General features: G+C 40.2%; 2 protein-coding genes across 3 annotated transcripts in view; one reads left to right on the top strand and one right to left on the bottom strand.

The window, feature by feature from the left end:
* CYFIP1 (cytoplasmic FMR1 interacting protein 1) overlaps positions 1 to 24,155 on the bottom strand; it is a 129,641-nt gene that overhangs the window by 11,221 nt on the left and 94,265 nt on the right. For both annotated transcript variants that reach the window (XM_040336300.1, XM_040336299.1), the window contains exons 24-26: positions 8,969 to 9,112; positions 8,001 to 8,091; positions 678 to 808 (exon numbers count right to left, since the gene is read on the bottom strand). In XM_040336300.1, the coding sequence (XP_040192234.1) occupies positions 678 to 808; positions 8,001 to 8,091; positions 8,969 to 9,112 (366 nt within the window). The remainder of the gene's footprint in view (positions 1 to 677; positions 809 to 8,000; positions 8,092 to 8,968; positions 9,113 to 24,155) is intronic.
* Positions 13,506 to 20,485, top strand: FNDC9 (fibronectin type III domain containing 9). Its single transcript, XM_040336301.1, has 2 exons — positions 13,506 to 13,814; positions 19,626 to 20,485. The coding sequence occupies exon 2, from the start codon at positions 19,669 to 19,671 to the stop codon at positions 20,332 to 20,334; it is 666 nt and encodes a 221-aa protein (XP_040192235.1). The 5' UTR covers positions 13,506 to 13,814; positions 19,626 to 19,668; the 3' UTR covers positions 20,335 to 20,485.

Genomic DNA, 24,155 nt, shown 5'->3' with positions numbered 1-24,155 from the left:
AGCTTGGGAAATCTTTTTGTATCCAAATCCGGCTTTAAACTTCTCCACAACAGTATCTCGGACCTGCCTGGTGTGTTCCTTGTTCTTCATGATGCTCTCTGCGCTTTAAACGGACCTCTGAGACTATCACAGTGCAGGTGCATTTATACGGAGACTTGATTACACACAGGTGGATTCTATTTATCATCATTAGTCATTTAGGTCAACATTGGATCATTCAGAGATCCTCACTGAACTTCTGGAGAGGGTTTGCTGCACTGAAAGTAAAGGGGCTGAATAATTTTGCACGCCCAATTTTTCGGGTTTTTTATTTGTTAAAAAAGTTTGAAATATCCAATAAATTTCGTTCCACTTGTTGTTGATTCTTCAAAAAAAATAAAATTGTTATATCTTTATGTTTGAAGCCTGAAATGTGGCAAAAGGTCGCAAAGTTCAAGGGGGCCCAATACTTTCGCAAGGCACTGTACCATCTACACTGGATCATTAACCTACAAATACCAAACCGAGCAATGATGGGGTGTCATGGATAGGAGGTACACACTATTAGTACTAGGTTGGGAACCTACAAAGTATTCAACTAAGCAATTGGGCGTCACGGATTAACATACATAGTATTTGCACCAAGACAAAAAAACCTACACAATATCCAACTAGGTGTCATGGAATAATGTACATACCAAACTCTGTTCAATAAGAAGACAGAAGAGCAGAGTATTGCCAACTTCCCTCAGATTCTGGAAGCACACAGTCTTCAGTTCAGCATATTCTACTATGTCCTTCAGCTGATGATGAAAGAATTCCAAGATACCTAATGTACAAGTTCAAAAAGAAATATACATAAATATTTTTATTTATAGTCAATTTATGCAAGAAACAAAAGATAATGAAAAGGTGCAAGAAGGAACACTACTGTAATTATAGAAATGTATTTTAAGTATTTTATAAACTGTTGACACCAAGTTTTTTTGGTGTCTGGGTCTGGAAGAAGCCAAATTATTGGCAAAACGTTGACCGTACTGACAGCATCATCATACCACTGTACGGATCACACCCATCTAATCTATACATGCTCATTTTATTATTGCGTGTGTGTACTGTATGTACTGTAGGAGTACTTGAAAATATTTTAAATTGTTTTCTAAATAAAAATATGATAATTTTATTTAATAGGTCTCCTTTCTTTGGCTGATAGAGTCAGTCATTGTAGGATACTGGGAGTGTCTCTGCTCATTTATGATTAGTTTTGCATGTATTGTTTGGATGAGGCCCAAGTCTATTCTCTTTTTCCTCTCCAATTGTCCTGTGACCATAGTCTCCAAAACCAAAAAGTATTAGCAAAGCAACATTTTAGAACCATCACTGGAACAGGAAGTGAAAGGAAATATCTCAGATGAAAATAAACAGCAAAAAAAAAAAAAGTGTGTTGGCTTTACATGAACAACGTTTTTTTTTTTTGTTAGAAATACATTTCAAATTTTTTAATCTCAACCAACTGTGTTAAATGAGGCTTGGTGCTCCTGTTGTATATTTATAAATGGATTACAGTACTCTCTCGGCAGTGCAAGTCATTTCAAACAACCACAAAGCCCTTGGTAGCCACAGACTTATTTGCCTACGCAGCAAGGGACATTATTGAGCAGCATTTTTTACTTAAGAATAGGTTATATGCCAATGCTGAAAAGTACAGTGTTATTTTAATTAATTATAGGTCTTTAACATCATCTCAGCTCAACTTTGCTGCTCTCATTTATGTGAGGGTGAAATGTAAGGTTTCATGCTTGAATAATATGAGTTATTATTCCAACAACAAAAGAGAAGAGTTCTTTATGCTAAAAAGGCGCTAATAGTAATTATTTTATCCGAGAAGGATAAACGTAGTCTCACAGACGCACTGAAGCACAAGCATCATGTTCAGCAAATATGACAATAGTAATACCTTATTTAAACTGACCTGTGTCATGAGCAACTTTTGTATCTATTGTCATTTTCCTCCAAGTAATTATACTAAAACCACATAACAGACAATGGAGGTACAGTAGTCAAGAATTACCTATAATAAACCACTCACTTCACTCTAAATATTGGATTTTAGGAGAATTGGAATTTCTTTATCTTATAAGTTGTAGCAGCTACATAATCCATAGTTATAACACAGCGGTAAGTGGTAAAGAAAACTGCACCCAAGACATTGTGAAAAGTTGTTAAACCGATTATTAGTAAGTAAAAGTAGGCTATTGTACAGCACGCTTTGATTTGTTAAGAGTTTGAAGCATGTTAAGTTACTGTTATAGTTCCTCCCAAAACCACAAATTCATAAAATTTGACACAATTTCTAACTATGATTGTTTTGGAACTCAACTTCAAGTTTTGATACTTTGACCCTGAGATCACCACCTATCTGAATTACGCCAATGTGATCTGCACAACGCATTATTCACCTTCAGACAGGCTGACAAAGCAATACCTAAACTAGAATAGGGTAGGATGTGAAATTATGTAAGGCTTAACCGTTGCACACTGCAGTTTGTAGTCCGTGCATTTTTACTGCGAACCATCAGTAGTCACAGAACTGTGAACTTTTGTTGACATTAATTATGCTTTCAGCACTTCTGCCCCCTCAGCATGCTGCAAGCCACAACCCATGATTGACTTCTGTATGATTTATGAGCTCTGTTAAGTATTATTCCTGCTCTATGCAAAATATATCCAGAAACGTACAGGATTAGCACAAAGGATTAAGACCTTAGCCCCATCTCCCTCTCACAAATCCCTTCAGAAGGGCTCACACGACAGATGACACATTTTAGCTGTGTATTTCTGGTATTTCATTAAAAAAACAGATACATCTGTAAAACAGGCATTTAGCTCTATAAACAGAAAGTATGGAGTGCGCTATGAAATTTGTTTGATTTGAACAGAAAGTAACCCTTAGTTAAAAACACATTTATTGCACAAACGTGTTTGGTAAACTAAAGAAGATTATGCATTTTATTTGCCTTAGAATAAGAAATAGGATTTGCTTCCTATGCTGCCTACAGCAGTGGTCACAGCAGTCACTGGTCTGCGAAACACAAATTAAAGTAGTTGTAAAGACTATTTGAATGTATGAATTAAAAAAAAAAAAAAACTTCAGTATGCAGCCCCCCCATAATACTTACCCGAGTCCGATCTTGATTCAACAATGTGCACAGGAGCAGCTGCTGTCTCGTCTCTCTGCCTGCTCATTGGCCACTGGCTCCCGCTAATGTCAATTACAGCCAGTAAGGAAGGAGCAAGGGCAGGACCAAGCCTTGTCCTGTTTCACTTATGGACACACGCAGCTGGGCTTATGAGAGAGCACGCATGAGTACCCCCATAACAAGCAGTTTGCTATGGGGGCATTTGGCAAATGACCCCGAGAAGAGGCAGATTGGGGCTGCTCTGTGCAAAACCATTAAACAGCGCAGGAAGGTATAGCATGTTTGTAATTTAAAAAGAACGGTTGAGCCTTCAGTATCCCTTTAACTATGTTTTGACAATGCGTCTCTTGTGGGTCACAGGAATGCATGCACTTTGGCTCTCTTGTGATCCAGAATTAGCCAACAGAGCTATAAGCCCACTGTCAGCTGACATTGCAGAGCTGCTGCAGGCTCTGGAAGGATCCCAACCATATTGTTGAGATCCATACAGCTGCCTCGGTGTGCTGAGCTGTGCCTGCCCCTCCTTCAGGGGCAGAGCAGAAAGCAGTGACCAACATTTACCAGTCTTTGCTCTCAGCTGACCGATAGCCAAGTGATCAGCGGTCATATGAGCGCTCAGTTCTCAGTCTCATATCTGACATGGGACAGCTGCAGTATAGCGGCGAGTATGAAGGTTTATTTTTTAGAAGGCGCGCACCTAACTTTAATCGGACTGTAATATAGGGAGCCAACTTCAGGATGATCATAGACTGGCAGATATCTCCATAAGATTGAGGGATGGGGAGCCATCTGTCTGCTTACCAAGCAAGCTGTCGGAGTGTTGATGTTGGTAAAACTTGTCCAGTGGTGATAGAAGCACATGTACAGTACTTTTAGTATGCACGCTAACTCCGTGAGAATCAGGTCATTCAGGCACCCCACACAATGGGGACATTCAGGGTACTGAACAGATCTGGATCAAACACCTTTGATAAACATTCTGGGGACTGTGAACAGGCCAAATAGCAAGGCCACAAACTGGTAGTAGCAATCCTCTACTGTGGAATTCATAAACTGTTGACGAGGCTGGAAAAAACAGGATGAGAAAGTATGAATCCATGATATTCACGGATGCCAGAAAGTCCCCTTGATGAAGTGAAGCAGTCACCAGCTGGGTAACTCCATCCTGAATTTTTGTACCTTCAGGAACTTGGAGGCTTTTGAGGTCCAGAAAAGGCTGACCGTCTGTTTAGCTTGGGGACAGGTTGAAATGGAAGCCATGATACCTCTCCCCTTTCAAACAAAGCTGTGAGGACCAACTGAGACAAGAGTCTTTCCACGGCTACAAAAAAAAAAACATTTTTTGTGGCTCTAAAAATACATTTAAGTGCATAACGCGTGGAGAGAGAAAAGAAGCAAAACTTCAGCTTGTAACCTCTAGACACCCTTTAGACAGATAGATATCGGTGACTTCCGAGTCCAGATCGCTGCAGAGGATGCCAATAATGTCCACCACGTGTGCGAGTGGGGAGGCACTGCTTCACAGTTCCAGAGGACTTGGGGCAACTTTTTTACTAAGCGGGAACACAGGCTCCTGTTTAGAGCCAGAGGCTTACTGCTTATGAAAATAATTCTTCATGGTTTACGAAAATGGCACCAGCTGACCTGTCAACTGTGCCTTCTTCTTTAAGCGCAAGAGCAGGCTTTTGTTCCCAGTTACCTTCTGGATAAAGGCATTCAAGGACTGTCCAAACAAGCGCTCGTCCTCAAAGGGCAGCCTCTCAGTTTGCTTCTTGCAGAAAAAGTCAACCAACCAGCACTTGAGCCATAGCATCCATCTCCTGTGGACAGACATGGTGCCTAAATGGAAAAGCTGCACTATGGAATCTTCCAAGACATCCACCAAGAAGTTAAAAATCTTCCAGGAACTGCCAGATGGCAGGACCCTCCGGTTCCGATTCTGTGGAATGAAGCATACACTTTGGACAAACTTTAAGGGCTTGGCATAATCCCACTGCAGCCATCAGAGCTCTTCCTACCAGACAAGATGCTTTAAAAAGGGCTTCTAACCTCTTACCTGTAGCATCTATATAGACCTGGACCTCATCTACCAGAACATCATGGTCTTATTCAAGTAGAAAACGGACAGTCAAGAGCCACAGAACCATGGGGTATTGTTGTGCAAAACACTGTGGGAGGTAAAACTTCTCCCGCATATGCACTGTAGATGTGCTATTGCTATCCAGGGGCTGTGCAGGTTAGTAGTTGGACTAGCACTGAAATAGTCTGTGCTGTTCTTTTGCAAGGAGCTGCCGATTGCTTGTGCTTCCATGCAGGGGGACAAAATGGCACCAGCGCACTGTGCTTTTGAACACCACTACTGCGGTGCGTCACAATACACAGGTCTCAACCTGCACTGCCCCAATGCACCAGGGAATGCAAGGGAAAACTTCCACATGTTCCACCACAGTGGCACTCATCATTCTATACTGTAGGACCATCATGAACTTGATTAAACCCTTCTTTCCCATACAAAGGGTATTAATGCCCTGGTCCTGTACTACACCCTAGTTGAGGAGGTCACCAGATATATTCTACCCTGACTGCAGGATCCAGCGTGTCTGGCAACATTATAGGTCATCCCTGCCATTGCACATTGGGTATGGGTACAGTTCCTCTTGGCCCTAGGGAATCAATTATGTTTAGGCGTCATTGTCAATCCATTAATTTGTTTCATGGACCGCTCATCCATGTTTGTACTATTACTCGATTTGCCTTAAAATAGTAGTTGAGACTTCTACTCTCTTATTCAATGTTTTCTCAAGTTACCAGGCTGCTTATGCTTTGATGGTGTACTATCGGACAATGCTGTAATCCTAACATCTAAATGTTTGCAGATGGAACTCTCGTTTTCATGTTATGTAGCCCCATTTATTTTTAAAAAGGCATTTTAAAAAATCTGTAATATATACTTGGAAATTTCTGCAATGTCTTGTAAAGCTCTCGTAATCGTGTCTGTTATTCCAGTAAATGGGCCTTCTCCTTATTAATATGCATAGTATAGCAACTTAAATTTTTTTATCAAAAGAAACTCTAAAGTAGTGACAATTTGTGTCGTAGCTGTATGCTTTTCTATTCATACATTAGTTTACAATGATTGTTTGTAGCAGACCCTTTAAGACCAATAACCTCACAGACCACTATGCCTGAAAAACATGCCTGAACAGTTATGTAATATTAGCATCACATAATGACGAGAAGAAATAAAAAATAAAAAAAATACACCACAAACAGAAAGGCCTTGAATCCTGTTCTGAGCTATTAAACCATCCACATGATTCTATTTTCAGTGAGATTAAGGTGAATGCTCTTCCAGCTACAAGCTCTCTCTTTGTACATATAGTCATTGGCATTCTTTTGCTTTCAGAGCTGCAATAAAGCCACTGACATAAAGGTTAACAAAATACTATTTTCAGATGCAGTGCATTATTGCAGGTAGGTAGGCAGTTAACTGAGCAGGAAGATGCAGAAGCAATTCTAAAAACACCAATTAAATTGTAAAGAGCATGCAAGCTGCAATTTAAACAATGACCAACAAATTATTTTGGAGTTAGAAACGTATCGCTTTCTTTTTTAGACAATATTTTGTCACACTGTATTTGAGCAGCGGTCTTTTAAAAGCAATTGTTTGGGAAAAAAAATTACACTTTTTAGAAAAAAAACAAAAGAGTAAAGTTAGCACAATTTTTTTGTATAATGTGAAAGATGTTACGTCGGGAGAATAGTGATCTTTATTGTAAGCAAAAAAAAAAAATGTAAAAAATTCACATTTTTGCCCGAATCGTGCAGCTCTACCAGGAGCCATGCCCTGGAACAATACATGAGAGCGAACGACTCTCCCTGCTTAGGTGTAATTTCAGATTCACTCCCTGAACACCTGACTACTCAAAGCCACTCCACAGAACCGTGATTGCACTAGTGAGGACGGTATCTTCTTGGATTGCATGATGACTTGTAAAAACAGATGCGCACCTGGCTTCAGATCAGCAAGCGGAACCACACATTTTGCTAAGAAAACTCAGACAAGGCCAAAGGAGCTATAGCTCAGTCCTAAGAACATATGAGCAAACGTTCAAGTAAAGACAGAAGCTGCAAGCATCTGGCTCAGAGCTTGCATGTAAACCATACAGTCTTCTACCTACCCTGAAGGGTATTCTGGGGAAGACTGTAATAATGCAATCTTGGAGACATCTGGAAGCTGGGTGTAAACTATCAAACTAGTGGCCTTTAAGCGTCTGTAGCTAGGGGTAGTCATTCATCTTGCACAATATATTCTGGGCACACATGGGAGTTTTTTTTTTCATTCAACCCAGCAGGCTCGCAACTGAGCTATTGTGTTCCTGCCAGAACACAGTGATCAGTGCTTGCAGCCATTGGCTGTGAGCACTGATTGGATGCTGGATTTCCCAGCATGTTCATTTGACAACAGCCTGTTGTAAGACTGGCTTCTGTCGCATTAGGAGCTGTATACACGGGCCAAATGTGGGCCGGTAACTGACAAACCAACTGTTTTTGGCCTGTGTGTACCTAGCTTTAGAAAGATACAGTATAATGAATTCATATAAACAATGACAATCATGGTTCCAGTAACCATCTATTCACTGTCAGATATTGAAACGGTAATAGAAGTCAATTGACTAAGTACCCACAGCATTAACACATTCATTATAACACCACACAAAGCTTAGCTTTAATATATAGATGTAAACAGAGCTCTAAGTGGCAACAGAATGTTTACTCCCGAACAAGGCTGTTTTGGAAAGAAAGTACAGCAGAACACACCTGGGGATCCATACTCGTGTCTGGGCAACCTGCAGATTTTCGGCATCACTTCCATCAAGGTGTTCACATACTGCAGAATTGTACCTTGTAACTGCAAGCAATAACGCCAAAATTAAACAAGTCAGTAGAACACCCTTCTAGAACATTTTGAAAGAAACACTTGTATATAGCAAACCAGTATTTTAAAGTGCTTTCAAAATATACCATCTATAAATGCCAATATTTTTTGCCCAAAGTTCAAAAATCTTTTAATTCACCTCTTTGTTATAGTTCAGCATGTCTAATTTTTTATTTGGGATAATTTGTCTAGTGGATATTGTCTAAGCTCTACAACTGAAAAAGAACGATGCAATGTTTTCCATTGGGAGTTCATATCATTTAACAAAGTACAAAAGCCCATTGCATCCAAGTGCCACTAATTTGTAAATATTTTTGGATGTCGATGAGATAAAAAGGGTTTGGATTACCAGTAGATCCTAAAAATTACGTGAAAAATCATACGTGGTAACCCACTTAGGAACATTCAGTCTAAAGGCTAGCATTGCAAATCAATCAATGGCGATTTACAGCAAATCCTATACCCAACAGCTGTCACCACACCTTTCACACCATCACCTTACCTTTTGCTAAAGCAGAAGGCAGCAAACCTCTGCCAGTAAAACAGCAAGTTATAATTTGGGGTGATAGAATAATTTACATACCATGCACATCATTTTTGTATTTTAAACACAGTAAGACCTTTTGTTTTGTTGTTGCTTTGCATCATTTTGGAGCAATTATGTTGGACTATCTATATCGGATGGAACATTATTACATACATTTACTCTTACCACCTGTTGCAATGGCAGTTCCCTTATTTTTCTGTCTTGCTGACAACTATCATTTAGACAGTAAATGAGAAGAAATCTACCCAACAGGGTCACAGACAAGATAAAAGGCTTTACAGAGGTCAGCTCGGATATACTCACCAGGCTTTTTACAACTTTCAGCAACTCCTCCATCACCACCGCAATGCCTTGATATCCTAGGAGGCGGCAGATCGCTTTAAAATGAGGAGGACCAACAAAGTTTCTGTAGGTAGTGAAAATGCTGCTATATGCCTGGTTAAGATTCTGTAGAGACACAATAATTAAGTGTTGATTACGTAATAGATTTCTGTTTCTTATGGCTTCCTTTTCAGCACAGCAAGTTATGGAATAAAATAACACACTTACTATCCAGATCACCAGGTAAAAAACAAAAATAACACAGCCATCACATCTACAAATTGATAAGCTGCAATATGATAAATGTTTGCTTTTGGGTTAAATACTGCTTTAAAAAGTAAGTGGTTTTATGCACATCCCCATTATAGAAATGCATCCCTACTTCTGTTTCTTGTGACTCAAGAACTAGGGAAGCGAGAGGGAACAAAAGAAAATCCATCCTGACAATGACACATACAGAAAAAAAATCCTAACGTTTTCCAGCCCCTACCAAAAAAAAATGTTTTGGTTGGCATTCCACATTCAATTCTTAAAACACCTGCCAGCCTGTTGAAAAGGGACCCCTAAAATATCTCAAACTGCACAACACCCATTTTACATGCAAAACAGTACAAACTGAAGTTCTCTGCTGCTGTAATATTTTATGGCAAGATTGTGCTCTTATACTTATGTGATACTATAGTGAACTTTGCATCAGGAAAATAAGTGAATCATCTGCTTCATAGAAGATGGAACCCACACAGTGTTACAGCATAATTGTCTTACAGTGTTGATGTACAATACTGCATGCGTGCCCTTAATATTGTTCATTCTACTGACCCAGAGTTGTAGTCTTACATAAACTACTTTTACCAAGCAACATGTGTGAGCAGTTTGCCTTGTTTTCTTTAATTTCTAATGAACTCTTACTACACCAGATGCTGAGCAGATTAAGCATGACCCTGTTCTCTAAGAGAGCTTTGGCATACTATTCTATGATTGTGTTTAATTGAAAAACGATCATGTCAAATGAAGCTGCCCTACTTCTTTTTAACAGAAGACACTATACGCAGGAGTGGAAGCTTGGCCATCTCACCTCTAATGAACTCTACTTCCAGTAAGAAATGATACAAGATAGGTTATACTTCAGAATAAAATGGATACATAATAATGCCCACTAGTTTGTCAAATGGATTGATACGTTAACATTTTGGGTAAGTCTGGGTATCAGATAATGGCATCTTTCAAAGAGTCCCCTACAGTGCCTTAAAAAAGGGAAGGGCCTCCAGATGATGTCACATAGTGACCCCGCCCAATGCCAATATATGTGGTGGCACACCGCCCACCCAGCATTAGAGCGGGAGAGAGCGTTGAGTCAACATCGGAAGAACAGGAGGGAGAAGAGAAGACCCGGCAGGGGCATAAGACAGCGGACAGAGGGAGAAGAACCGGAGAGGGCTAGAAGACATAAGTGGACAAGACCCGGAGAGGGGAGAAGAACCGTCAGAGGCAGAAGACATCAGCGGAGGCAGCAGAAGAGCCAGAGAGGGGAGAAGAAGAAGTCGGAAGAGACACCGGAGCTTCTTAACCTCTTTGCCACCGCGCCATAGACAAAAGACGTCTACAGCACGGTCGAGTTGTTCTGGGAGGACGTCCTCCTCTTGCGCACTCATCCGTGAGCGCCGGTTCTAGAAGACCCGGCGCATCACAGATCGTGGTAAATTGCCGCTGATAGCGGCCGTTTACCACGTGATCGCTCCGTCAAATGACGGAGCGATCACTTGTAAACAAACCGGCGTCATGTGATGACGCCGGTTCCTCCCTCTCCTCTGTACCGATCGGTACAGTGTGAGAGGAGAGGGGGGAGAGCGGAAGCAGCTGCTGTGGGCTGGATCTGTGACAAATGCAGTCACAGATCCAGCCATCCATCCCTCCCTGCGCAATACTCTGCAATACCCCCCATACTCTGCAATACCCCCCATACTCTGCAATACCCCCCATACTCTGCAATACCTGCTAATATGACAGAAACAATATTTTTTTTTTATTTTTACAGAATTTTCAGTGTTTTTTCTTTTATAGCGCAAAAAATTAAAAACGCAGAGGTGATCAAATACCACCAAAAGAAAGCTCTATTTGTGGGAAAAAAAGGACAAAAATTTCAGATGGGCACAATGTTGTATGAGTAATTGTTATTCAAATTGTGAGAGCACCGAAAGCTGAAAATTGGTCTGGTTAGGAAGGGGGTTTAAGTGCCCAGTGTTATAGTGGTTAATAAAATTACTTAAAAATCCTGTGTACTGCGTTTTTTAGTTTTGACACTTTTAGGTGAATGGGTAGGGGTACAATGATACTCATTCACATAGGGTGGGGGGCCAGGATCTGGGGGGCACTCCTTATTAAAGGGGGCTTCCAGATTCAGAAAAGTCCCTCCGCAGACCCAGACAACTAACGGAGGGGGGGGGGGTATCGCTCGCTCATCCCCACCCCCTTTCCTGACCTGCCGGGCTGTGTGCTCGGATATGGGTCTGGTATGGATTTTGGGGGGACCCCCACGCCGTTTCTTTTGGCGTGGGGTTTCCCTCTCAAAATATATACCCTACCGAAGGGCCTGGTGTGCTCTTGGAGGGGGACCCATGCGTTTTTTTTATTTGGCGTGGAGATCCCCCTAAAGATTCATACCAGACACAGTGCCTGGTATTGTCGGTGATCAAAGTCGGATCCCTGTTCATTGAAGTCTGATGCAACATCCATACCAGACCCTTATGTGAGCAAGCAGCCCGGCAGGTCAGGAAAGGATGGGGACGAGCGAGCGCACACCCTCCTCCTGAACCATACCAGGCCACATGCCCTCAACATGCGGGGGGGGGGGGGGCTCCGCTCCCCCACCCAAAGTACCCTGTCCCCATGTTGATGGGGCTGTGGGGGGTCTGCAGACGGATGGGCTTATCAAAACACAATGCCTTTAGATCCCTTTCACACTGGGACGGGCATTAGCGGTAAAGACCGCCAATTTTAGCAGCAGTTTACTGCTGCAATAGCTGCGCTTATAACCCCCCGCTAGCAGCCAAATAAAGGGTTAAAAGCGCACGTAAAGCACAGCTTTTGCAGATGCTTGGGCAGCGGTACCCATTGATTCCAATGGCAGGGGCAGTGGAATAGCGGTGTATACACCGCTCCTCCACCACCTGAAAGATTCTGCTTGCAGGACTTTTTCTAACGTCCTGCAAACACACCGCTCCAGCGTGAAAGCACTCGGGCTCTCACACTGGGGCTGCAGGGGAGGTGCTTTACAGGTGCTATTCTTAGACCAAAAGTGCCTGAAAAACACCCCAGTGTTAAAAAAATAAAAAAAAGATCCAACATCAACCAGGATGCCCGCTGCACCGCTAAACCCGAAAGAAAAAACAAAAACCTCCATCCCCGACGAAGACTCCCCCCAACTGCCTGCTCCTAGACCTGACCTTTCCTAAATAGCTAAGTGGAGGAGTCAACCAGTGACATCACCGACAGCCCCTGCCACGTCTGACATATCCCCATCATGTGCCTGGCAACATTCCAAGGGGCGGACCACCCGGTGACCCCTACCCATTGCAATTTAAAGAGGTGGTTCCCCCCCTCCATGAAAATTTTTAAATCAGTAGCTGCAAATACTGCACCTGCTGACTTTTAATATATGAACACTTACCTATCCAGGGAGCCCACAATGTCGGGCTGCTATGTAAAATGTTGCTATGTAAAATGGGAGCTTGACTTTTTTGTGGTGTCTATTCACCATACTTTACCCACAATGCTGTCACAGATAACTTTTGATTCTTGATTTTTTTTTGCATACACAAGAGAGAACTCTCGCTGATCATGTGAGCAGAGATCTGACATTCAAGCCATGACAGCAGACCAGGATCTAACAAGAATCAAAGTGACATCTACACATGCAGAACTGCCCTGCTCCTTTTGTCAATGAGCCAATGCCAGTTGATAAATGGCATGCATAATAATCTAAATTGATATATACCATTTTAAGAGCCATCTTTGGAATAAAAGATATGCTTTAAGAAAAAAAAAATCTTAATTTCATCTGTCTTTTCAGCCATCATGATACAATGAAGAGAGTGGGCAGGACCACATAGTATTTAAGAGTATAAATATGTATTTGCATTAATTTAGTAATATAAATAGGCCCCCGATGATTTCTGTTAGCCAGGATACCTTCTTTAATGCAAAAGCAATTTATCCAAAAGCATAAAATGCGTGTGCACAGGGTATTGCCAAGTATAGTTTAAACCTATGCAAGCCACTTTTTTTGCAGCAAGACGACCAAGATATTTCCTTCGGTCATACAGGAAAAAAAAAAGAAAAAAAAAAGAAGAAGGATACATGCACAAAGGCACCAGGAAGCATTTTAAACAGTCACTTGATGCAAAAAAAAAAAAAAAAACCCTTTTTACTTTGGAAAAATAACAGCCTTGTTGAATGACAGGCTATCTTTTTAGTGTCTGGCGACGATCTCAAAAAGGGGAGGAACATACTAGAGTGTAGTGTTCTTCCTAAAGGAGAGAGCATAAGGCAGCAAAGTAAATCAGGCTGTAGAGGGGGAGGGAGAAAAAAAAATCATCTATATAAGTCTTTGAAAACCAAGGCAACTGAACAAGGGAATATGCATTCACACATGAATTCAAGCAGCACAGACAAAGGAGTCACTTTATCAGTGTCCCTGGAGAACAGAAATAGACGTGATGGGCATGGGGAGCTGGCAAACTGAGGAATGCAGGCAGCGATAAGCCACAGGTGCACACTGCATCAGACAGATCTTCATACAGCAAGAGCGTACATCATTTCAACACCTAAGGTAGGATATTACTTTCCAGCTAGGTCTCTAGAAATACAGGATTTTCAGGGATAGAGGTTTCATATTTGTTCTTTGCTGCCGAAATGTATTTTTCTAGATAATTACAACATACGGACTATTCCGAATGAGAAGGAAAGTGTATAGAATGAGTTGAATTTATTAGCAGTAAACTGATGACACTTGTATAGAGAACAGCGCACGGATCATTAGAACTTGGGGGGGCATCACAAAATAATAAAATTATAAATTATTTTTATGCCGAATATCTCTCTCACACACACAGTGAAAAAACACATTTTTGGAAGTGCTGTTCTTGAAAACATGACTGCAGAAATAGAATGCAGTCATAAGAATAATAGAAAATAATCTGCAAATGTGCAGGGATTTCTATGTAATATCAATTAAGTGTGATACCCATATTGGCAATTTAGAAATCCGCTCTCAATTGTCTGGTACTATTAAAAGATGAAATATGTTGGCTTTCCAAAAGGAGATGTTAAACTTTTGTAACTACATAAATCTGATATACCTACATTAAAAGACATTTGTAGAGATCTGTACATATCGGTATCACAGGCAAAAAGTAAACAATATAAATAGACACACATACAACTGACACTCCACACACACACAGCTGTAAGAACGGATGCCAGAGTCAATCCATCATAAAGCCCATTTGCTAAGCTGTAGCGTGTTAAATTAACTGTGCAGCTGTCTCATACATACCTCTGTCACAAACACAAGAATTTGGATCTAGGGGAGAACACTCACGTATTTATTTCAAATAATTCAGGCAGTATAATGTATCTATTTCTGTTAAGCTGAAAGTTTTAACCCTTTGAGGGTGATCCATTTCACTAGGAAGATCTGATGGCAAGGGCTTTGTCTTTGCACCATGTAACAAGAAAAAGAAAAAAAGGTGCACAATGTACCACAAACTGATATACAAGTTTCATGTAGGCACATGCAGTACTTAAATTGACTGACATCAGTGATACAAGCCTCACTTAGCCACATGTATACGCTACATAATGGATGGACATCAATGACATACAACCTTCACTTAGCCATATGTAGAACAAAATCTGTGACACTGTAGATTGCCAGCAGGGTTGATATAGTAGAGGTGGGCACAAATAGCAATTTTTCCACAAGTCCCATTTTTTTTTTTTGTGCACAGGATTTGAGATTCAATTCAAGCACAGTGCAGCAAAAACAGATTATACTGCACTTTTGCTACAGAGGAACCAAAACCCATCAACTAGTTTTATTAAAATAAATACATTTTAGTTCTTTAGATCTTCATGAAATAGGTCTTTTTAAATAAATATTGCCAGAAAACATTTAGAAAATAAAGTGACCTGGTAAACAATATTTTTGGTACACAAGTGCATAGCTTTACATTTCTCAGTATTGAACCTCATTTGCCATGTAGCGGTCCAATCCCCTATTTTGTCTAGGTTTTCCAGTAAAACTACATCCTGTGCCAGATTTTTTTCCTGGCATACTTTGACATCATCAGCAACTACTGAATTAGGGCTCTTAACTGAATAGCATTATTGGCCCTTAGACAGCATGGATTCATGAAAGACAGAAACCTGATTTCTTTTTATGAAGAGGTAAGTAAAACCCTGGACAGAGGCGTGGCTGTGGACGTGATATACTTGGATTTTGCAAAAGCGTTTGATACAGTTCCCCACACACGGCTCATGTGTAAGGTAAAGTCTACAGGCTTGGAAATATCAGTGTGTAAATGGATAGAAAACTGGCTAAAAGACAGAATTCAGAGAAAAGTGGTTAATGATTCTTACTCTGAATGGTCTAAGGTCATCAGTGGTGTACCCCACGTTTCAGTGTTGGGAACCTTACTTTTTAATATATTTATAAATGATATTGGGTCTGGGATCAAAAGTAAAATTTCTGTCTTTGCAGATGACACCAATCTATGCAGTAGAATAACGTCTTTACAGGATATCTCCAATTTACAAGCCGACCTCAATGCTCTGTCTAATTGGGCGACTAAGTGGCAGATGAGGTTTAATGTTGATAAATGTAAAGTTATGCACTTGTGGGCTAAGAATATGCATGCATCATACATACTAGGAGGAGTACAACTGAGGGGATCCGTAGTGAAGGATCTGGGGGTTTTAAAAAAAATGTTGTGGAAAAACTGCACTAATATAAACAAGACCGTAAATACGGATGTGTGAACGTTGCTGTGATGCAAATGTAAAGCTGCGATTCGCTGCGTAATATGAACAGTGAACAAAGTTGCAAAAGAAAAAGAATCGCGCCAAAACCTTATGAACAATGTGCATATACCAATCAGTGAAGATAAATGATATAACAATTAACAAAATAAACAATCCTCATATGTTCGTGAAAAGAAAAAACATTGATTGTTTCCCAGAAAAAATAAAAGTCCATAAATCACATAAAATCGTGAAAAATTAACAAAAAATAGGTCCTCATATATTGAAGGCTGGATAACTTTTCAAAAAAGAGGGCTCATAAATCAGATGATGAAAAAAGTCTAAAAAATCATATCTGTGACCTAAAAAAACACACAGAAGGAAAAAAAGGAGATCCTCCTCCACCCATGTGAGAAAGTCCTAAATGGTGTAGTCATATGTAATATACATATATGATGTTGATGATAGGCGACAATCCAACCAATAGAAGCCTCCACCGAAAGAGCACACAGATCTGCTTAGCACTAGTGCCCCTTGATGAAGTGATTCCTTCCCAAAACTAGTCGGGCGGAACGAGCAGCATATGGCCATCACCCCCTGAACTGCTCAAGGATTTCCCATACTGACAGGTCTGTCTGTTAGTATCCGGCCGGTACAGCAGACTCAAGGCTTTTTAGCTACTGCAAAAGTGTAAGTTTTTTGTACATATGAATACTCAATATTAATATTTTAAAAGGGTTTTACACGATCGAAGCATCCTTTGTTTCTTTTTTTGTAAATGCGATTACCATCATTGGATAATTGGAATGAGGAGATGACCCACACCAGGCTGTCCGTTAAGCCCCGCAGTTTGTGCTATCATACATGCGACCTGGGGTCCCCTGTAATTAAGGGACCATCAGGATCTGCTAAGCAGATCTGTGTGCTCTTTCGGTGGAGGCTTCTATTGGTTGGATTGTCACCCATCATCAACATCATATATGTAGATTACATATGACTACACCATTTAGGACTTTCTCACATGGGTGGAGGAGGATCTCCTTTTTTTTCCTTCTGTGTGTTTTTTTTAGGTCACAGACATGATTTTTTAGACTTTTTTCATCATCTGATTTATGAGCCGTCTTTTTTGCAAAGTTATCGAGAGAGAGAGAGAGAGAGAGAGAGAGAGAGAGAGAGAGAGAGAGAGAGAGAGAGAGAGAGAGAGAGAGAGAATGTTACCCCTGTTCAAATCATTAGCAAGACCTCATCTGGAATATGGAGTTCGGTTTTGGGTACCAGTTCTCAATGGATATTGGGGAACTGGAGAAAGTGCAGAGAAGGGCAACCAAACTGATAAGAGGCATGGGGAGCTCAGCTATGAGGAAAGATTAGAGGAACTGAAATTATTCACTCTTGAAAAGAGGAGAATAAGGGGGGATATGATCAACATGTACAAATATATAAGGGGTCCATATAGTGAACTTGGTGTTGAGTTATTCACTTTGCGGTCAACACCGAGGACAAGGGGGGCACTCTTTACACCTAGGAGGAAAAGAGATTCCATCTCCAAGGTTTCTTCACATTAAGAGCTGTGAAAATGTGGAACAGACTCCCTCCAGAGGTGGTTCTGGCCAGCTCAGTAGATTGCTTTAAGAAAGGCCAGGATACTTTCCTAAATGTACATAATATAACTGGGTACTAAAATTTATAGGTAAAGTTGATCCAGGGAAAATACGATTGCCTCTGGGGGGGGGGGGGGGGGGGATCAGGAAGGATTTTTTTCCCCTTGCCGTAGCAAATTGGATCATGCTCTGCTGGTTTTTTTTGCCTTCCTCTGGATCAACTGTGGGTATAGAATTGGGTATATGGGATTGTACGATTTTTTTTTTATGGTTGAACTAGATCAGTGTTTCTCAATTCCAGTCCTCAGGCCCCCCCAACAGGTCAGGTTTTCAGGATTTCCATTATTTTGCACAGGTGATTTGATCAGTTTCACTGCCTTAGTAATCACCACAGCCTTTTCATCTGAGGGAAATCCTGAAAACCTGACCTGTTGGGGGGGCCTGAGGACTGGAATTGAGAAACACTGAACTAGATGGACTTATGTATTTTTTCAACCTATGTAACCCTATGGCACACCACTTCAGATTATTCAGAGAATGAATCATTTATCACTACTTTCTGGACCAGTTCATGTAACCAGTTTCTTGTCCATGTACATGCAATTCCATCACCTCCAACAGACTATTTTATAGATTAAACATTTATTAGGTACAGTATCAAACGCCATAGCAACATTTAGATAAACTATGTCCACTGGCATTTGCAGAGGAAAGAAATAGAAAGGGTTACTAATATAAATACAATTGAGGGATAGATCAAGTTAGAAAGGCTGGCCATAGACGGTTCGAATATAAGCCGGATCAGCAAGAACTGGCCGAGATTCTTATAGTGTGAGGGCAGGCTGAATGTTCAACCAGCCTGCCAGATTCCCTGCTAGCAATGATCAAGGTCTTCTCCCAGCAGGGACCCTAGAGAATAAAATGGCAGGTGTTGCAATATTTTATGTCACACTGTATTTGCGCAATGGTCTTTCAAACGCAATTTTTTTGTATAATGTGAAAGATGTTAGGCCGTGAGAATCATGATCTTTATTCTAAGCAAAAAATAAAAATAAAAAATGTGATTCAATGTGGCCAGAATCATTCATCTCTACTGGATACATGTACAATTCTGATTGTATCGAGCAAATTAGAATTGCAACATAATGTTGTCCAGGGATTATATCAATTTTGTTTAGTCTGCAAGAGTGACAATACATAGAGTGAAAACATAACATAACCATAGCAGATAAATACTGATTCCAAGGCCTTGAGCGATGTTATAGCATTGTTTTTTTGGGGGGATTTTTTACAGTTTTCGGAGTGGCACCACTCATTTCAACGGACCTCCATCCACTCCAAATAGGTGCCAAAGAAGCTCATGTATAAAATTTTGGAAATGAGGCAAGCGCGTTTGCATTACGAGGTGAAATTAAGAGAGAATGGCACCGCAAGTGCGTTGTGCATTTTAAGGCTTTTTTTGCACATTTCCGCTACACCCAAGTGTGAACAAGGCCTGAAAATGTGCACATTGTACGATATTGCCCTTTTTCTAATATTCTCTTACAAGAGAGAAACAAGGTAATGCTACAAACCATGGTCACTAGGTATTTGGACTAAATAAAGGTGTCAGGGAAACAGGGAATTACATTCTCAATATGAATAAAATAATGGACCATGGTAAGCATTTCTTTTTTTTTTTATGTAGAAACAAACATGACAGATCAAGTAAATGATGGCTTTGCTTATGAAAGAAATTGTAAAGGAGGGATGGAAAAAGAACATTTTTTTTTTTTTTAACATATCAAAATACAGTATGTTTCAGTGAGTGAGTAGGAATATCACTTTTATTATTTTATTGTCAGGACAGCATCACAACTGCGGCAATGTTAATTCACCTGAGTGGCCACCCTGTTCCTTTGGAAGTGACAAAATTGCTTGCTTTTATTGCCTGTGTGAACAAGGCCTTAGAAAGGAAGTGCCTGTGCATATACAGGGTTTACATACACTTTAAATAGAATATTGTTTTTGTGTTTCAGAAGTTTCATTGTCACCTCAGCTGAAGAATTTTCTCAAGATACCATGGTCATCTCTGTTCAGAATGTTACAGCCAACACGGCTGTGGTCATTTGGCCATCAATCGCAAGCTGTGCCGACAGCTTCTATAGTGTCATGTATCAGTCCAACTGGAGTACAAAGTTGTCTGGGTATTCCAGAGAGAAATTTAAGGAGGAGCGGATACCTACAAGCCGAACATTCCATACTGTGGAGAACCTCACTCCCCTCACAACATATATTCTGTGTGTGACTTGTCAGTCCGCCAGTCCAGCCAGTGACCAGTGCAAAGTCTTTCACACTTTAGACCAAGATCCAGCAACTGTAAACAGCAAGAAAAAAGATCTAGCACTAGGTATTTGGCTCACAAGCAGCATTATACTTCTTATTATAGCTTGCATTTTAATCTATGGCTGCTTACACATATGGTGGCGAAAGCGTCAAGAACGTGCTATGGCCCAAAATGCCGTAAGCAACGACAAGAACAAGAGACAGGCCTGGACAAAAAATGAACTAGTAGAGGAGTATGAGAAGCCTGGCCTGTTAGCAGTGACCGAGGAGAAGAGAGAGGAAGTCTGCGCAGACAACACCCCAGAAGACACTCAAAATGATCCTTTAACAGCAGATGAAACCAATAGCCTGAACTGCACTGATAAAGAACAAAAGGCTGCAAAACTAACTGCAGCGTACTGACAATGGCCATGCCTCAATGTGTCTTCAATAGGTCACTAATCAAGTAGACCTTAAAGAATCATAACAGCAGTAAATTGGTACCAGATTAAAAAAATATAAAAAATATCACAGATTTAAGCCTAGTCACGATCAGAAAATCGTACAAAAAAAATACCGCTTTCAAAGTGATCCAGCTTGTTTGAAATCATCCGAAAGGACAAACCCGAAATTTGCTTAATCAGTACAGTTTTTAGCCAAAAATTCAAATACAATAATTATTACCACATTTTTATTTTGTTGCATGAGAATTTTTGTAAGTTTAGCAACCTCTTCATTTTTAATATGGAGCCTAGCATGCAAAAAAATAAATACAAAATGTGTCCGATAATTTCATTGTGTGTACCAGGCTTAAGCCCCCAAGGCTTACCACCAACCTGCCAGATTTTACATAAAAATCACTGTCTTTTCCCAGCAGAGGGGCTGCGAATACAATGGCTTGGCGGGAGGGATTCTCCCGTCAACACTGCCTGTATTGATGGGGAAAATCTCATGGTTGCAGGAAAGAAATTCGCTCCATGTATGGCCAGGGTTACAGATATTTACAGTGTACACATGTGAGGCATTGTGAAAAAAGGTTGGATAACATGAAACAACCTTCACACTCACTATTTCAAATCTTTTGCCATCAAGTATGCTCAGGATTAATTTTTAACATCTAAAAATACAATTGAAACAGATTTATTTACTGTATTTATTGGCGTATAACACTCACTTTTTTGCCCTGAAAATAGAGGGTAAACTGTGCCTGCGTGTTATATGCAGGGGGCTGTGGAATTTTTTTCCCCTGAAACTTCCCTCTTAATGTTAGGGTGCGTGTTATACACCGATAAATACGGTATATGCAAGATATGGATGCCAGGCAAATTTTAATATTTCAAATAAAACTCTGATACACAGCTAACATAAAAGAGCAAGTGTTGTCTCTTTTAGCATGATATATCACTGACAATTATAGGTTTCAGATAAAGAAAACATATGAGAAATTCTTAAGTGAACTTAAGGTTAAGTGAACAGTAAGAAACAAATGTGCCACAATTGTATATAGAATGTTATAATTGACTTAATTAAAAGCTTAGCAGGGAAACTTATCTTTACAACACATTTTAGATATACAGGTAAAAAAGATAAGCTTGATGTAAACTACAATATCAATGTGTGAAAATGTTTCAATAAACTTTGGATCTTTATAGACTTCATAATTATGTATATGTACATGGCCATATTTTCTCAATATAAAAGTGGGTATAGAACAGAATCGCGCTTCCTTTAAAATAACCATGTTTTGTCTCTTTGCGGCCTCAAATGAAGACAGGCACAGTTTTTGTTTTATCCAGTTGTATTTACTTATAACATCCAAATTGAAGATATAACACCATGTCAAAAAAAAAACAAAAAAAACACAGAATTACCCCCTCCTAAAAAGGACTTGTAAACTCAATCAGGTGTAGCTAATAACCTTCTCAATGGCAGACAAAACTATTTGACTTTCAACTATGGTCAGCTGTGGTCATTTTGATTGGCTTAGCATGAAAAGCGCTTTCCTGGAGCATTTTAGTCTCTGGTAGTGCAACTGAAGGAAGCAATCAACTATGGGTGGCAAGCCACTGTCAAAAGATCTCTGGAATAAAGTTGTGGACGGGCGATGGTAAAAAAAAATTCAAAGGTTTTTATCAATGCTTAGAAACACAGTGAAGTCTTTTATTAAGTGGAAGGTATTTGGTACAACACAAACCCTCCCTGGATCAGGTTGTCGCTTCAAACTGGATAAAGGAGCCAAGAGGAAACTGGTCAGAGAGACTACCAAGAGGCCTACAGCGACTCTGAAGCAGTTGCAGGGATTTATGACAGAGTGGTCATTGTGTGCACGTGACAAACACAAATTCTCCACAAATGTGGCTTGTATGGGAAAGTTGCAAGAAAAAAGCCACTTTCCATGCAGTCACAACCGAGCTTTGCCAAAATGCGTCTTGTTGATTCTGAGGCCACATGGAAAAAGTTGTTGTGTTCAGATAAGACTAAAATTATATTATTTGGCCTCAACACCAAACAAATATGTCTGGTGGAAATCCAATACAGCTCACAATTCCAAACACCATGCCTACAGTAAACCACGGAGGTGGTAATATCCTGTTATGGGGGTGTTTTCTCTGCAGCAGTGACTGGAGCACTTGTTAGGATAAAAGGAAAACATTCATGGGGCAATTTACCATCAAATACTTAAGGAAAACCTGCTGCCCTCTGCCAGAAAGTTGTAAATGGGAAGGTTTACCTTCCAACATGACAATGACCCAAAGCACACAGCAACAATGACCACACAGTGCTTAGAGGAGAAAAAGGTTTCCTTTTTGGCCTAGTCAGAGCCCAGACTTGAACCCCATTGAAAATCTGTGAAACGATTTGAAGACTGCAGTCCACAAATGGTCACCATTAAATTTAACTGAACTTGAGCAGTTCTGCAAAGAAGAGTGGGAAAATATTGCAGTGTGGATGTGCTAAGTTAGAGACAAATCCCAATGGCCTAAATACTGACACAAGGGGGCGATCCCATTTCCAACTCTGCGATTCAGTTTTGTTTTGTTTTGTTCTTCTGATATGTTGGCGTTATAGCTCATTTGGATGTTATAAGTTGCACTGAGTAAATATAGCTGGAAAAAAACAAAACTTTATGTCTGTCTTCATTTCAGGCTGCAAAGAAACAAAATGTGATTTTAAAAAAGGGGTGCGATTATTTTCTATACCCACTGTATACTCAGGATCTACTACAGTGCCTCTGCTTTACTGCTAATTGTCTCAATGCAGACTTCCTCCTTGTGTCTTGTGTGGCTGATAGCTTATCGCTCCTTAACCTGCTCCACACCTTTTTTTGAGGTAGATAATTTACAATGGCTGTAGTGGCTTATGTACACATTTCTATATTTAATAAAATGTGGGAAAAAAAATGTACCACCAAGCATATCAAATTTAAAAGTCACTAGTCGCTTTGAAGTAAACACTGCCTAGCTTTTATTTTGTACTCCCATGAAATGCACCATATTTTCCCTTTAAAGCAGAACTCCAGGAAAAAACTTCTTTACATGTACTTTTTGCAGATTTCCTACCTTCACTGAATAGGTTATTCATCTTCTGGTTCATACAGAAGTTCCTGTGACATAGCCTACACATTTTCAAAACAAATCATCATCAATTATCCTTGGTTTCCCGTTTGTAAAACCGGCGACTGCTATGCCTCCTATTACCAAAGCTACTGGTCTTGGCACATCGCTTATGTAGTTATTTCTCCAGGAAGAAGTGATGTAATTCTGCCCCACTTGCTGTGGTGGGCAGACCAGGACTCTGACTCATTTAACATGTAAAGGCCTAGTCCGCCCACATTCACTACAAATCCCTGTGGTTGATGGGAACTGTAGTTTCCTTTAGAGGAGAGGATATACAGTACAGTCCAAAAGTTTGGACACACCTTCTCATTCAAAGAGTTTTCTTTATTTTCTTTGACTATGAAAATTGTAGATTCACACTGAAGGCATCAAAACTATGAATTAACACATGTGGAATTATACATAACAAAAAAGTGTGAAACAACTGAAAATATATTTCATATTCTAGGTTCTTCAAAGTAGCCACCTTTTGCAGCAGACACATCTCTAGAACTGTTAAGAGGAGACTGTGTGAATCAGGCCTTCATGGTAGAATGTCTGCTAGGAAACCACTGCTAAAGAAAGGCAACAAGCAGAAGAGACTTGTTTTGGGCTAAAGAACACAAGGAATGGACATTAGACCAGTGG

This window comes from Rana temporaria, chromosome 2 (assembly GCF_905171775.1).
Source record: "Rana temporaria chromosome 2, aRanTem1.1, whole genome shotgun sequence".
Taxonomy (NCBI): domain Eukaryota; kingdom Metazoa; phylum Chordata; class Amphibia; order Anura; family Ranidae; genus Rana; species Rana temporaria.
Note: the sequence above shows the minus strand (reverse complement) of the source record. Positions and strands in the feature narration are given on the sequence as shown.